The sequence below is a fragment of the Mobula hypostoma genome, chromosome 4 (assembly GCF_963921235.1).
Source record: "Mobula hypostoma chromosome 4, sMobHyp1.1, whole genome shotgun sequence".
NCBI classification, from domain to species: domain Eukaryota; kingdom Metazoa; phylum Chordata; class Chondrichthyes; order Myliobatiformes; family Myliobatidae; genus Mobula; species Mobula hypostoma.
In genome coordinates, this window is record NC_086100.1 from 203,109,841 (window position 1) to 203,126,712 (window position 16,872).

Here is a 16,872-nt window from a genome sequence, read left to right on the forward strand (position 1 = left end):
GCTGCCTGACCTGCTGCGTTCACCAGTATTTTGTGTGTGTCACAAAAATAATTCTGGGACTGAGAAGCTTGTCATATGAGGAGTGTTTGATGGCTGTGGGCCCCTGCTCACTGGATGTTTTCTATGGTGGATGAATGAAGACCAGAGAACACAGCCTCAGAATAGAGGGATGTCCATTTAGAACGGAGATGAGGAGGAACTGCTTTAGTCAGAGAGTGGTGAGTCTGTGGAATTCGTTGCCACAGGCGACTGTGGAGGCCAAGTCATTGGGAATATTGAAGGCAGAGGTCGATAAGTTCTTGATTATGGCAAGAAGGGATTTGGGGAGAAGGCAGGAAGTTGGGACTGAGAGGGAAAGTGGATCAGCCATGATGAAATGACCCAGCTCAGCTCTTATATCATGTTCTTATGGACTGCAAAAGGGCCTGTTCTGTGCTATAGAATGCCATGACTGTGTGTTCTTGCATTATTAGCCATAATTTCCAGACTAAAATGTTATTATTTCTCAAAGGTAGTTATGATCACATACTATCTTTTGATTTTTGTCCTTTTGCTGATGCTTTGCTTTGACATATCATATTTTTTAATTCATTAGGCTCTGAAGAAACGGCCTGGATTCTCAAAAATTCTTCACATCAAAGCAGAAAGTGTTTGTTAAAGTTGACAACAGAAACTGCAATTCTACAAAATATCATGTGCTGAAGACATTTTTGCAGAAAAGTGGCTTTTCTGTAATGATTGAAAACAAATACCCGATCGAAAAGCAAAACGAACTGATTTTTAATCCAAGACCATTCCCATTTGTATGCACCCATATCTGAACCATCAAGAGATGTCGGTCTGGTATACAATCAACCATTTATTATCACAACAATGAAGCCAGCTACCTACAGAGAGATAGAGGCATAGAGCACTACCACATAGAAACAGACCCTTCAACACTAAAACAACAACTCTTCAGTTCATCCCAAACATTAAATTAACTCACTCAGTGTTGGAACCAGGATGCAAGACAGTTTTAAACAGAATTACTCCCAAGTTAAACAGCTACAACACAAAGCCACTGATGTTTCTGTATGTGTCACTCTGGAATGAAGCCACATGATCCCAAATGAAAACAGAATTACTACGAAGGCTTGGCGTGTACAGTATGTTAAATGAAACGAAGCATTGACTACAAGGCCAGAGAGATGGGAAAGTAATGCCTGCTAGCAAATCACAGCGGAGTGAGATTGGACTGCAACTCTTCCCATTGTCGGGAATGCCAGATGAACCTGGATAAGGGAGAGGAAGCCATATGCATGCTCTTGATAAAACATTAAGTTTCTATAGATGATTGATCTATATACCACTCCCATAATATGCTCAAGTTTATATCCATCCCCAAATGTCACTTAAATATCACTTTTAAATTAGGATCTTTAGTATCCTGTGAATGCTCTGAATAAGGCCAATAATTATGAAACCATTTACACTGAGCTGGTTTCACCCCTGTCTGCTAAAATTTCTCACTGCCTACGAAACAGGATAAAGTTGATGAACTATCTTGGTTTCTTTCACAGGAGGTTTTTATATAGTTATGTGACATGGAACCAGGACATGTGACCCACTGGTCCACGCTGACCATTGGATATTCATTGAAATTAATCCCATCCCCCTATTGCGGCACCTGCCTGCACTCCAGACACAATTTACAACAGCCCCCCAATTAACCTGTCACCTTGCACATCTTTGGTTACGGGAGAAAATGGAAGAAACCTGCTCATGTGGTCTGGGGAGAACATGGAAACTCCACACTGCATGGAGGCCAGGATTGAACTGAGAAAACGCAAACGCCACACAGTGTTGAGGCCAGGATCGCACCGAGATCTTGCTAACTCCACACAGTGTGGAGGCCAGGATCACACCGAGATCTTGCTAACTCCACACAGTGTGGAGGCCAAGATTGAACTGACAACATGTAAACTCCCCACAGCATGGAGGCCAGGACTGAACTGACAAAATGCAAACTTCACAGTATGGAGGCCAGGAATTAACTGAGATGCGTCACTCTACTCACTTCTTATTGATTCCAATCATAAGACCATAAGATATAGGAGAAGAATTAGGTTATTTGGCCCATTGAGTCTGCTCTGCCATTTCATCATGGCTGATCCATTTTTCCTGTCAGCCCAAATCTCCCGCCTTCACCCCAAATCCCTTCATGCCCTGAACAAACAGAATCGATTAACTTCTGCCTTAATATACATAAAGACTTGGCCTCCACAACAGCCTGTGGGAATGAATTCCACAGATTCACCACACCCTGGCTAAATAAACTCCTCTTCATCTTTTTTAAAACAATGCTCCTCTATTCTGAGGCTTTGTCCTCTGGTCTGAGACTCATCCCACCATAGGAAACATCCTCGCCACATCCACTCTTATCAAGGCATTTCACCATTTGATAGATTTCAATTAGGTCACCCCTCATTCTCCTGAATTCCAGTGAATACTGGCCCAGAGCCATTAAACGATCTTCACATAGACAAGCCGTACAAACTTGGAATCGTTTTCATGAACCTCCTTTGAACGCTCTCCAGTTTCAGCACATCCTTTCCAAAATAAGGGTCCCAAAAACTGCTCTCAAAACTCCAAGTGAGGCCTCACCAGTGCTTCATAGAGTCTCAACGTGATATCCTTGCTTTTATATTCCAGTCCTCTTGAACTGAGTGCTAATATCACATTTGCCTTCCTCACCACAGACTCAGCCTGCAAGTTGATCTTCAGGAAATCCTGCACAAGGACCTCCAAATGCAGTTGCACATCAGATTTTTGTATTTTCTCTCCACTTAGAAAATAGTCAACCATTTCATTGCTTCTGCCAAAGTGCATGACCATACACTTCCTGACACTGTATTCCATCTGCCTCCTTTTCCCGTTCTCCTAATCTGTCTAAGTCTTTCTGTAGCCTCTCAATTTCTTCAAAACTACCTGCCTCTCCACTTATCTTCATATCATCTGCAAGCTTTGCAACAAAGCCATCAATTCCACCATCCACATCGTTGACAAATAATGTAAAACAATCGGTCCCAACACAGAGCCCTACGGAACACCACTAGTCACCGACGGTCAACCAGAAGAGGCTCCCTCTATTCCCACTCTGCCTCGTGCCAATCAGCCACAGTTTATCTATTCTAGAATTTTTCCTGTAATACCCTGGGCCTGCAGCTTGTTAAGCAGCCTCACTTGTGGCAACTTGTCAAAGGCCTGAAGATTCAAGTATGCAACGTCAACCGATTCTTCTTTGTCTATCCTTCTTGTTATTTCTTCAAAGAATTCCAAACATATTTGTCAGGCAAGATTTTCCCTAGAGGAAACCATAAGACATAGGAGCAGAATTAGGCCATTCAGCCTAGCGAGTCCACTCTGCCATTTCATCCTGGCTGATCCCAAAACCCATTCAATCCCATACTCCTGCCCTCTCTTCATAATCCTTGGTGCCTCAACCAATCAGGAATATCTCAACTTCCGCTTTAAATATACCCACGGACTTAAACTCCACCACAGACTGTGACAGAGCATTCCACAGATTCAGCACTCTTTGTCGAAAGAGATTCCACCTTACTTCTGTTCTAAAGGGTTGCCCCTCAATTTTGAGGCTGTGCCCTCTAGTTCTGGATACCCGCACCAGAGGAAACATCCTCTCCACATCCACTTTATCTAGACCTTTCACCATTCGGTATGCTTCAATGAGATCCACATACATTCTTTTAAATTTCAGTGAGTACAGTCCCAAACCTGCCAATCGCTCCTCATATGTTAACCCCTTCATTCCCAGAATAATCTTTGTGAACCTCCTGTGGAGTATCTCCAATGGCAATACATCCTTTCTGAGATAAGGGATCCAAAACTGTTGACAGCACTCCAACTGCAGCCTGACTAGTGTCTGAGACCACAAGACCATAAGACCATAGGAGCAGCATCAGGCTACTCGGCCCATTGAGTCAGCTCTGTCATTCATCATCCACCCTATCTAGTCCTTTCAACTTTCGTAAGGTTTCAGTGATATCCCCTTGCATTCTTCTAAATTCCAGAGTCCCAAAGCTCTCAAACGCTCCTGATATGTTAACCCCTTCATTCTCTGAATCATCTCGTGAACCTTCTCTGGACTCTCTCCAATGACAACACATCCTTTCTGAGATATGGGGCTGTAACTGTTGACAATACTTAAGTGTGGCCTGACTAGTGTCTTATAAAGGATCAACGTTTTCTCCTTGCTTTTATATTCTATTCCCCTTGAAATAAATACCAACATTGCATTTACCTTCTTTACCACAGACTCAACCTGTAAGTTAACCTGTGCGTCTTGCACAAGGACTGCTAAGTGCCTCTGCACCTCTGAAGTTTGTACCTTCTTACAATTTAGATAATAGTCCATACTATTGTTCCTTTTACCAAAAATCATTATCATACATTCCCCAACACTGTATTCCACCTGCCAATTTTTTGCCCATTCTTCCAGTTTGTTTGTCCTCCTACAATCGCATTGCTTCCTCAGCTCTACCTACCCCTCCACATATCTTCGTATCATCTGCAAACTTTGCCACAAAGACATCAACTCCATTATCCAAATCATTGACAATGTGAAAAGTAGTGGTCCCAATACTGACCCCTGAGGAACACAACTAGTCACACCAGAAAGGTTCCCTTTTATTCCTGCTCACATGCCTCCTGCCTGTCAGCTATTCCAGTATTCTTGCCAGTATCTTTTCTGTAACACCATAGGATTTTATCTTGTTAAGCTGCCTCATGTGTGGCAGATTATGAAACTCCTGAAAATCCAAGTAAATGACAAGCACTGTCTCTCCTTTGTCCACCCTACTTGTTATTACCTCGAAGAACTCTAACAGATTTGTCAGGCAAGATTTCCCTTTACAGAACCCATGCTGACTTTGACTTACCATATCATTAGTCTCCAAATACCTGATCCTTAATAATAGACTCCAACACTTTCCCAGCAACTAAGGTTAGGCTAACTGGCCTATAATTTCTTTCCTTTGCCTTCCTCCCTTCTTAATGAGTAGAGTGGCATTTGCAATCTTCTAGTACCCCGGGACCATGCCAGAATCAAGTGATTCTTGAAAGGTCATCACTAATGCATCCATTAGCCATTTCCCCTATCAATGCTAGTATATCTCCTGTAACATCATGGGATTTTATCTTCTTAAGCAGTCTCATCTAAGGCACCTAATCACATGACTACTGAAAATCTAAGCAAATAAGACGATAAGACACAGGAGCAGAATTAAGCCATTTGGCCCATCGGCTCTGCTCCGCCATTCAATCATGCTGATCATTTTTTCCCCTCCTCAGTCCCACTCCTCAGCCTTCTCCCTGTAATCTTTGATGCCATGTCCATTCAAGATCTGATGAAGCTCTGCTTTAAATTCACCCATTGACTTGGCTCCACAGCTGCCTGTACTAATAGATTCCACAAATACACCCGCCCTCTGACTGAAGAAATTTCTTCACATCTCTGTTTTAAATGGACGCTCTCTATCCTGAGGCTGTACCCTCTTGTCCTAGACTCCCCCGCCATGGGAAACAACCTTTCCGCATCTACTCTGTCTGGACTGTTCAATATTCCAAAGGTTTCAATGACAGCCCCCCCATCCTTCTGAACTCCAGTGAATACAGACTGAACCATCAAACGTTCCTCGCATGATAACCGATTCGATCACGGAATCGTACTTGCAAACCTCCTCTGAACCCTCTTGAAGGCCAGCACATCTTCTCTTCGATGCGGACCCCAAAACTGTTCACAATATTCAGGGTGAGGCCTCACCAGTTGCTTATAAAGCCTCAGCTTCACATCCCTGCTCTTGTATTCTAGACCTCTTGAAATGAATGCTAACATGGCATTTGCCTTCCATACTACCAACTCTACCTGCAAGTTAACCTTTAGGTTGATCTGCACAAGAACTCCCAAGTCACTCTGCATCTCAGATTTTTGGATTTTCTCCCCATATAGAAAATAATCTGCACATGTATTTCTACTACCAAAGTCCATGACCATGCATTTTCCACATTGTATTTCATTTGCTACTCTCTTACCCATGCTCATAATCTGTTAAGTCCTTCTGCAGCCTACCTGTTTCCTCAACACTACCTGCCCTTCCACCAATCTTCGTATCATCTGCAAATTTGGCAACAAAGCCACCTATTCCATCAACTAAATCAGTGATGTACAGCATGAAAGGAAGTGGTCCCAACACGGACCCCTGCAGAAAACAACTAGTCACTTGCAGCCAACCAGGGAAGGGTCCTTTTATTTCCACTCGCTGCCTCGTACCAATCAGCCAATGCTCTAACCATGTTAGTATCTTTCCTGTAATACCATGGGCTCTCAACTTGGTAAGCAGCCGCATGTGTGGCACCTTGACAAAGGCCTCATGAAAGTCCAAATATACAACATCCACTGCATCTCCTTTATCTATCCTACTTGTAATCTCTTCAAAGAATTCCAACAGTTTCGCAGGCCACATTTTCCCTCAAGGAAACCAGGCTGACTTTGTCCTATCTTATCCTGTGTCGCCAAATACTCCATAACCTCATCCTTAACAATTGATTCCAACATTTTCCCAACCACTGAGGTCAGGCTAACTGGTCTATAATTTCCTTTCTGCTGCCTTCCTCATTTCTTAACGAGTGGGATGACATTTGCAGTTTTCCAGCCCTTTGGCTCCATTGCAGAGTTCAAGGGTTTTTGAAAGATCATTACTAGTTCCTCTACAATCAGTATTGCTGCCTCTTTTAGAACCCTAGGATGCAGTTCATCTGGTCCGGGTTACTTATGTAACCATAGGTCTTTCAGCTTTTTGAGTACTTCTCCCTTGTATTTATAACTGTGCTCACTTCTCTTCTCTCACACCCTGGCACACTGCTAGTGTCTTCCACAGTGAAGACTGATGCAAAATACTCATTTAGTTCATCTACCATCTTCTTGGCCCCTGTTACAATTTCTCCAGCCTCATTTTCTAGCAGTCCAATATCCACTCTCATCTCTCTTTTATTTTTTACATACTTGGAAAAAGCTTTTACTGTCCACTTTGTTATTGTTGGCTTGCTTGCTTTCATATTTCATCATTTCCCTCTATGATTCTTTTAGTTCTCTGTAGGTTTTTAAAAACTTCCCGATCCTCTATCTCCCCACTATTTTTGCTTTGTTGTATGCCCTCTCTTTTGCTTTTACAATAGCTTTGACTTCCCTTGTCAGCCACGGCTGTACTATTTTGTCATTTGAGTATTTCTTCATTTTTGGAATATATCTATCCTGCACCTTCCTCATTTTTACTAGAAACTTGCACCATTTTCACTCTGCCAGCATCTCATTCAACTCCCCACTCACTTTTGCTACCTTATATGCCCTTCCTTGGCTTTTGCAGTCCTTAACTTCCCTTGTCAGTCCTGATTGCCTAGCCCTGCCATTTGAGAACAACTTCTTCTGTGGGACAAATCTATCCTGCGCCTGGTGAACTATTCCCAGAAATTTCAGCCACCTCTGTTCTGCCATCATCCCCCTCCAATTCACCTGGGCAAGCTCCTCTCTCATGCCTCAGTAATTCCCTTTATTCCATTGCGATACTGGTACATGTGACTTGTGTTTCTCCCTCTCAAATTGCAGTATGAATTCAATCATGTTACGATCACTGCCTCTGAAGCGTTCCTTTAAGTTAGGCTGACTAATAAAATCTGGGTTATTACACAGCACCTAACCTAAGATGGCCTTTCCCCTAGTAGGCTCAAACACATCTGCTCTAAAAAGCCATCTCGTCGGCATTGAACAAGTTCCTTCTCTTGCGATCTGACACCAACCTGATTTTCCCAATCCCCTTGCATATTGATGTCTCCCATTACAATTGTGACATGACCTTTATTACATGCCTTTTCCAGCTCCCTTTGCAATCTCAACCCCACATCTTGGCTGCTGTTTGGAGGGCAATATATGATTCCCGTAATATTTTTTTAACATTTGCCGTTTCTTAATTCTACCCACAAAGATTCGTCATTCTCTGACCCTGTTACCTCTTTCTAAATAGAGAAATAAAGCCACACCACCACCTATGCCTTCCTGCCTGTCCTTCCATACAAAGTATATCCTTTGATGTTAAACTCCCAGCTACGACCTTCTTTCAGCCACAATTCAGTGATGCCCACAGTGTCATACTGACCAATCTCTATTTGTACCACGGTTTCGTCCACCTTACTCTGAATGCTACATGCATTCAAATACAGCACCTTCAGTCCTGCATGCTTTGCCCTTATGTATTTTACCTCTGTGGTACAATGTAACTCTGTCTGCAGTTGTACCCAATCATTGGCTTGTCCTTCCTTACATTCATATTTCATATTACATCATCTACTTGTAAACCTGCTGGCTTATCCTCAGCTCTATCATACTGGTTCCCATCCCCCTGCTATATTAGTTTAAACCACCAAAGGTATTGGTCCCCCTCGGATTGAAGTGCAACCCATCCCTTTTGTACAGGTCGCACCTGCCCCAGAAGAGGTCCCACTGATCCAGAAATCTGAACCCCTGCCTGCTGCTCCAATCCTTCAGCCACGCATTTATCCGCCACTTCATTCTATTCCTATCCTCACTGTCGTGTGGCACAGGCAGTAATCCCGAGATAACTGCCCTTGAGGTCCTGCTTCTCAGCTTCCTTCCTACCTCCCTCTGTTTAGGTTCTCCTCCCACCCTTTTTTCTACCTATGTCATTGGTATCACTATGTACCACAACTTCTGGCTGCTCACCCTACCATTTCAGGATATTGTGGACGCCTTCAGAAACATTGCGGATCCTGGTAACTGGGAGGCATACTAACACCTGTGTTTTATTTTCACGTCCACGGAATTGCCTCTCTCTCCCTCTGACTATAGAGACCCCTATTACTGCGGCCATCCTCTTCAGTTTCCTGCCCTATTGAACCTCAAGACCAGACAGTGCCAGAGGCATGGCCACTGTAGGTCATTCCCCACCAACAGTACTCAAAATGGAGTTCTTACTGTTAAGGAGGATGGCTACAGGGGTGCTTTCCACTATCTTTCTTCTCTCCCCTGACAGTCATCCATTTCTTTGTCTCCTGTTGCCTTGGGGTGACTGTCTCCCTGCAGCTCCTGTCTGTCGCCACTTCACTTTCCCTAACAAGCCAAAAGTCATTGAGCTGCAGCTCCAGTTCCCTAACATGGTCTCTAAGGAGCTGCATTTCAAGGCACCTGATGCAGTCCTGGCCAGATGTAGTCTCCTGGAAATCCCGCATCTGATATCCAGAACAGAACACTGGCTCTGCAGACATACCCCCTATTCTCTCAAGAGTTAATTCAGAAGAAAAGAAATAAGGAATGAACTTACCTACTTACCTTGCTTCTGCGTGTTCTCCCTGAAGATTTTTTGAACCAAAGCTTTATTACCTTGACTCAGACTGTTCTGATGACGACCACTCCCACGATAACCACTCCAGTAGGCAATACCTCTCTTTTATAGAGACTGGGTTTTTGAAGTTTTTCACCGGACCTGTGTGGGAACTCTTCTGTTGCGTCTGTGCAGTACTCTAGTCGAAGACTTCTGCGGAAAAACATCCTGCTTTCTAAAGCTCTTCACCGGACCTGCATGGAAACTTTTGTGTTGCATCTGTGCAGTACTCTATCATAGACTCCCAATGGATAAACTTCCTGCATTTTACCATGCTGACTGTGGTCTTTTTGCTTCATGTGCCTCCAAATACCCTGAAACCCCAGCCCTAACAATCAACTCCAACATCTTCACAACCACGAGGTCAGACTAACTGGCCCATAATTTGCTTTCTTCTGCCTATCTCCCTTTCTCTGACTCTCTATTGTCTTGATGTAAAATACTTATTCAGGTCATCTGCAATTTCCTTTTCTCCCATTATTACCTCTCCAGTATGGTTTTCCAATGGTCTGATATCCACTCTCTCCTCTCTTTTACACTTTATGTATCTGAAGTAACTTTTAGTATCCTCTTTAATATTATTACCTAGCTTAATTTCATGTTCCACTTTGCCCTCTTAATGACTTTTTAGTTGCCTTCTGTTGGTTTTTAAAAGCTTCCCAATTCTTTAACTTCTCACTAATTTGTGCTCTATTATATGCCCTCCCTTTGGCTTTTATGTCGGCTTTGGCTTCTCTTGATAGCTGTGGTTGTGTCATTTTGCCTTTAAAAACTTCTTCCTCTTTGGAATGTATATATCCTGTGGCTTCCGAGTTGCTTTCAGAAATTCCAGCCATTGCTGCTCTGCCGTCATCCCTGCCAGTGTTCTTTTCCAACTCCTCTCTCATGCCTCTGTAATTCATGTTACTCCACTGTAATACTGATACATCTGACTTTAGCTTCTCAAATTTCAGGGTCTATTCAATCATCTTATGATCACTGTCTCCTAAAGGTTCTTTTACCTAATGTTCTCGCATCAATTCTAGTTCAGTGCACAACATCCAATCCACAATAGCTGATCCCACAGTGAGCTCGACCACAAGTTTCTCTATCTTTTAAGCATTCTAGAATTTCCCTCTCTTGGGATCCAGGACCAATCTGGTTTTCCCAATCTACCTGCATATTGAAATCTCCCATTACTGTTGCAACATTGCCCTTTTGCTGTGGATTTTTTTTTTATCTCCCAGTGTAATTTGTAGACCACATCCTTGCTACTGTTTGGGGGTCTGTATATAACTCACATCAGGGTCTTTTTATCCTTAGCTCTACTGACAACAGTTCAGTACCTTTTGACCCTATGTCACCTCTTTCTCATGATTTGATTTCATCTTTACCAACAGAGCCATGCCACACCTTCTGCCTACCTGCCTGTCCTTTCGATACAATGTGTTTCCTTGGATGTTCAGCTCCCAGCTAAAACTTTTTTGCAGCCACTATTCAGTGATGCCCAAATGTCATACTGTACATGCCAATCTGTAATTGTGCTACAAGTTTGTTCCATATATTGTATTCATATATAATACCTCAGTGCTGTTTTCACTCTTTACAATTTTGCATGTGTTTTACATTGTGTTTCATCCTGTTCACTGGAATTTTGCCTTATCATCGGCCTCTCCTTGCTAGGAATCTCACTACACACTGCCTCTGTTTGTAAGACAACTACCTCATCCTTAGCACTATCACTCCGGTTACTATTAGTTTTAAACCCTCCCCAACAGCTCTAGCAACCTGCCCCCTCAGTTTAAGGTGTAACCCATCCCTTTTGTGTTGGTTGTGCCTTCTCCAGAAGAGATCCCAGTGCTCCACACACCTGAATCCCTGCCCCCTGCACCAGCTCCTCAGCCACATATTCTCCAGTCATTCACTCTGTGTTCTTACCCTCACTGGTGTGTGGCACAGGCAGCAATCCAGAGATTACTACCATGGAGGTCCTGTTTTCAGCTTTCTGCCTAGCTCCCTAAAAATCTCTCTTCAGGAGCTATGTCACTGGCGCCAATATGTACCAAGACTTCTGGCTGCTCACCCTCCCCCTTGTGAATGCCATGTACCTGATCCGAGATATCCCTGACTTTGGCATCTGGGAGGCAAGATCTGGGTGTCTCTGTCACGCCCACAGAATCTCATCTCTGTTCGTCTGACCATGGACCCTCCTATCACCACTGCTATCCTCTTCACTGTCTTCTCTTCTGAGCCACGGCAGCAGACTTGGTGCCAGAGGCCTGGTCACTGTGGCTTTCCCCTGGTAGGTACAGAGCTGTTTACCCAGGAGACTGGAGATGTTCCAGAATTCCCACATCACACGCACACAGTACAAAACACTGCCCCTGGAGCCATTCTCGCTATACTACTGTGCCCCAACAGATGAGGAATGAACAATTAAGAGCAAAAAGAGAAACTTACCAGATACTTTACTTCGCCTAAGCCTGATGTTGCCTAAATCTATTCAGACCATGAGACCTCTGCTGAAATTATCATTTAACCTCTTCTAATAATTACCTTCTGAATAATTGGATATGTCCTATCAATTAGTTCCAGACCCTAGGCAGCTATCCCAACTAATATAATTCTGTTTATGAATGCAATTTTTGGAAAGAAGTTCCTCTGACCTTATAAAACTGAAAGCTAATATTATGATGGTGTGTAGCCACCTATATTTTCACTCCTAGAAGGTCATTTTCAGATCGCAGGAGAGGAATTTTGTGACAAAATTGTTGCTGGCATTTCTATCAATGTGGTGTGCTGACCTGCCAAGTCAAATGGGCACGAGCAAAATTCTATTGCACATGCACTGCCCACAATAGCTGTGAACAAGTTAACCAATGGGTTGAGGTGAGCTTCGATAGCGGTTAAAGGGCTGTGGCCTCCCAAGGCTGCTGCCAAGGAATCCCGGGCATTCATCTTCAACCAGGTAGGTTTCTTATTTAACTTTCTTGTTTTGCTCATTACCTTCCCCATGCCGGTCCCCTGTTATTTCACATCAACCACCAACTCCCACATCATCCTGTCCTATTTGCTATCTGCCTGACAGCATCCAACAACAGATGTGGCTCCCCCGCACCCCACGTCCTGTGGTTTTCTCCCTAATAAGCTTACTTTGTCATCTCTTCTGTCTGCTGTGGTAAACACTGCAGGGAACGGCCTATTCTGCCAAAAGCAGTGCTCTGAGCTTTGCACACTGTACAACAGTAGAGTCTCTCCAGACACTCCTTTTCTGTCATTATGGTTCAGATATTCTTAGAGTTTTAGATTTACAGAAACAGATCTTATGGCCTCCATGTTTATGCTGACTACCTATAAACTATCCAAAGGTATTGTTCCATAACTTCCCGTGCTTTGGCTATTGAAGTGTGTATCTGGGTACTTTTTAAATGTAAGGGTACCAGCCTCCACTGCACATTCAGGTACCTTCCAAATTCCATTTGGGTGAAAATTTATTCTTGAGATCCCTTCTAAGCTTGTTATCCCTTCAATAAACATAGAGGCACATTACAGACATGGCTTCTGCAGGCTGTATGATTAATATCAAATCATGGCCTGGAGTAAAGGAGACAAAAATAAATAGTTAAACAGTAGGCTTTGTGTTATGAGGGATTATACATTGTTGATTGGTGCTGGACAAACCACTGTTAATATACTTTTGATATATAATATTTGTTCTAACTAGTAGAATGTCACTAGCAAGGACAGTGTCTTTGCTTTAACATAACTGTATATTGCATGTACCTTGTGAGAGTCTGAAATGGTGTTGATATTATTACGATGATGATATAACAATGTCAAAGCTGTGCCAATCTGTCCAGGGGACCCCTTTTTGTAGAGATATATTTCACTAAATATTTACATGTTGGGGAAGTATTAGTAGGGTGTTAAAATGTTCTATGTTGTAGGAATAGATATAATTTTTTTATAAATATATTTAATCTTCAGACGTTAGTGGAAAATGGTAACACCAGTATGAAGAGAATACTAAAGTTTAAATATTTATTAGGAATGAATTCAGATATTATAAGCCTAAAATCTTCACGTTATATTTACTTGTTTTGTGGGATTTAATTGCTTAAGCATACTGCTACATTTGCCAGTTTAATATTGAAAACTTAAACTGTGATCTCTCTCTCGCTCAGCATGTTTAAAGCACAGTTTTTAAGAAAAATGTTGGTATTTTTCAGAATTATTTTGGATTGTTAATCTGACTGTACTTTTAAATGTTCAATGCCTTCTCTGCTTTCATTGTTTTTTTTATATTCAAGATACAGATAGACTGTCAAACTTTACTAGATGGTTTTGGTGCAGTCACACCATCATTAACATGAAATTTCATTTCTTCTTATTGCACACTGACATGGGCAGTAAAACTGCAGGTCAATCTCGGATGCACAAGCTCGCATTAAATGAAAAAAAGCTTTTCCCATTCTGTTTGGACAATGTCTCGGAAATATAAACAGAGCCCCAAAGTGGAACATGATCCAAGCAACAGACACAAAATGCTGGAGTAACTCAGCAGGCCAGGCAGCATCTTTGGGAAGGAGTAAACCGTTAACATTTCAGGCTGACCCTTTATCAGGGCAGATGCAGAGTCTTGGCCCAAAACGGTGACTGTTTACTCTTTTCCATAGGTGATGCCTGGCCTGCTGAGTTACTCCAGCATTTCGTGTAGAGTGTCTATAAAATGTATTTACTCACCCCCTTCCCCCCTTGGAAGTTTTCATGGTTTGTTTTTTTCACTACATTGAATCACAGTGGATTTAATTTGGCTTTTTTGGACGCTGATCAACAGAAAAAGACTCATGTCAGTGAAAACAGATCTTTACAAGGTGATCTAAATTAATTAAAAATATAAAACACAAAATAATTGATTGCTTTAAGCATTCACCCCCTTTAATATGACACACCAAATCATCACTGGTACAGCCAACTGGTTTCAGAAGTCACATAATTAGTTAAATGGAGATCACTGTGTGCAGTCAAGGTGTTTCAATTGATTGTAGTAAAAATACACCCGTATCTGGAAAGTCCAACTGCTGGTGAGTCAGTATCCTGGTAAAAACTACACCATAAAGACAAAAGAGCACTCCAAGCAAGTCTGTGAAAAGGACAAGTCAGGAGATGGATACAAGAAAATTTCCAAGTTACTAAATATCCCTTGGAGTACAGTTAAGTCAATCATCAAGAAATGGAAAGAATGTGGTACAGTTGTAAATCTGCCAGGAGTAGGCTGATCTCAAAAACTGAGTGACCGTGCAGGAAGGAGACGAGTGAGGGAGGCCAACAAGAGACCAATGACAATCTGGAGGAGTTACAAGCTTCAGTGGCTGAGATGGGAGAGACTGTGCATACAACAACTGTTACCCAGGTGCTTCACCTGTCGCAGCTTTATGGGAGAGTGGCAAAGAGAAAGCCACTGTTGAAAAAGACTCAGATGAAATCTCGGCTAGAGTTTGCTAGAAGGCAGGTGGGAGATGCTGAAGACATCTTGAAGAAGGTTCTATGTTCTGATGAAACCAAAATTGTGCTTTTTGGACATTAGACTAAACACTATGTTTAGCATAAGCCAAACACTGCACATCATCGAAAACCCACCATCCCTACAGTTGAAGCATGGTGGTGGCTGCATCATGCTGTGGGGATGCTTCACTGCAGCAGGCCCTGGAAGACTTGTGAAGGCAGATGGTAAAATGAATGCAGTAAAATACAGGGAAATCCTGGAGGAAAACTTGATGCAGTCTGCATGAGAACTGTGAATTGGGAGAAGATGTGTTTTCCAGCAAGGCAATGACTCCAAGCAAAAAGCCAAAGGTACGCAGGAATGGCTTAAAAGCAACAAAGTTAATGTCCTGGAGTGGCCAAGTCAGAGTCCAGACCTCAATCCCATTGAGAACTTGTGGCTGGGCTTGGAGTAGGATTCACTCGCAGTCTCTGTGCAGTCTGACAGACACCAATCCACACTGACTCAAGGCTGTAACAAACAAGAGCAAATCTGCAGATGCTGAAAATCCAAGTAACACACACAAAATGCTGGAGGAACTCAGCAGGTCAGACAATACCTATGGAGAAGGATACAGTCGATGTTTCGGGCCGAGACCCTTCAGCAGGACTGCTGAAGGCTCTCGTCTTAACTCAAGGCTGTAATTGCTGCCAAAGTGCATCTACTAACTATTGACTCGAAGAGGGTGAGTAATAATGCAATCAAATATTTTGAGTTTAATAATTGCAATAAATTTAGACCAATTTGTAGAAATTTGTTTTCACCTTGGCACAAGAGTTTTTTTCTGTTGATCAGTGTCAAAAAAGCCAAATCAAATCCACTTTGAATCAATGTTGCAAAACAATAAATCATGAAAACTCCCCGGGGGGTTTAATGCTTTTTAGAGGCACTGTATGTTGCTTAGATTTCCAGCATTTGTGGATTTTCTAGTCTTGGAACATGATCCACTTTGTTTTGTGTCCATTCACGCCTGGAATATTGTTTTCACTATTGGTGATCCTTCACTGATTCTTCAGCTTGTGACTCTTCACAGCTGGTGAGACCGCACCTAGACTATTAGTTGCCCTACTGCAGGAAGGAGCTGATTAATTGTGAGTAATTAAAGAAGAAATGCAAGAGTCATGGCTGAAATATTTGCATTATCGTTAGTGATGTGTGAGGTGCCAGAAGGCTAGAGGGTAGTGAATATTGTGCCTTTATTTAAGAAGGGTGGTAAAGAAAAACTTAGGATCCATAGTAATTCTCTGGTGGGACGTAGAGGATTCTGAGAGATAAGATACACAGACATCTGGAAAATCAGTGGTTAATTAGGGGTAGTCAGTGTGGATCTGTTCACGAAAGGTAGACCATAAGACACAGGAGCAGAATTAGGCCATTCAGCCCATCTGGTCTACTTCGCCATTCCATCATGGGTCATCCCAGATCCCACTCAAACCCCATACACCTGCCTTCGAGCCATATCCTTTGATGCCCTGACCGATCAGGAAATGATCAACTTCTGCCTTAAGTATACCCATGGACTTGGCCTCCACAGCAGTCTGTGGCAGAGCAGTCCACAGATTCACTCCTCTCTTTTAAAAAAAACCTCTGTACCTCCATTCTAAAAGATCACCCCTCAATTTTGAGGCTGTGCCCCCGAATTCTGGATACCCCCGCCACAGGAAACATCTCCACATCCACCCAATCTAGTCGTTTCAACATTCGGTAGGTTTCAATGAGATCCCCTCCGCATTCTTCTAAAATCCAGTGAGTACAGGCCCAAAGCTGCCAAACGTTCCTCATATGTTTCTTCATATGATTCGTTCTGGGGCAGTTGATAATACTACAAGTGCAGCTTCAGCATTATCTCCTTGTTTTTATATTCTATTCCCCTTGAAATAAAGGCCAACATTCCAT

The 16,872-nt window shown here is 42.7% G+C and overlaps 1 protein-coding gene across 1 annotated transcript in view; it reads left to right on the forward strand.

Annotated features, from left to right (window-relative positions):
- The window catches only part of fbxo41 (F-box protein 41), a 281,022-nt gene extending 268,032 nt beyond the window's left edge, over window positions 1–12,990 (forward strand). The window contains exon 13 of the mRNA XM_063047244.1: window positions 596–12,990. Coding sequence (XP_062903314.1) covers window positions 596–658 — 63 coding nt within the window. The 3' untranslated portion in view covers window positions 659–12,990. The remainder of the gene's footprint in view (window positions 1–595) is intronic.
- The last annotated feature ends 3,882 nt before the right edge of the window (window positions 12,991–16,872 follow it).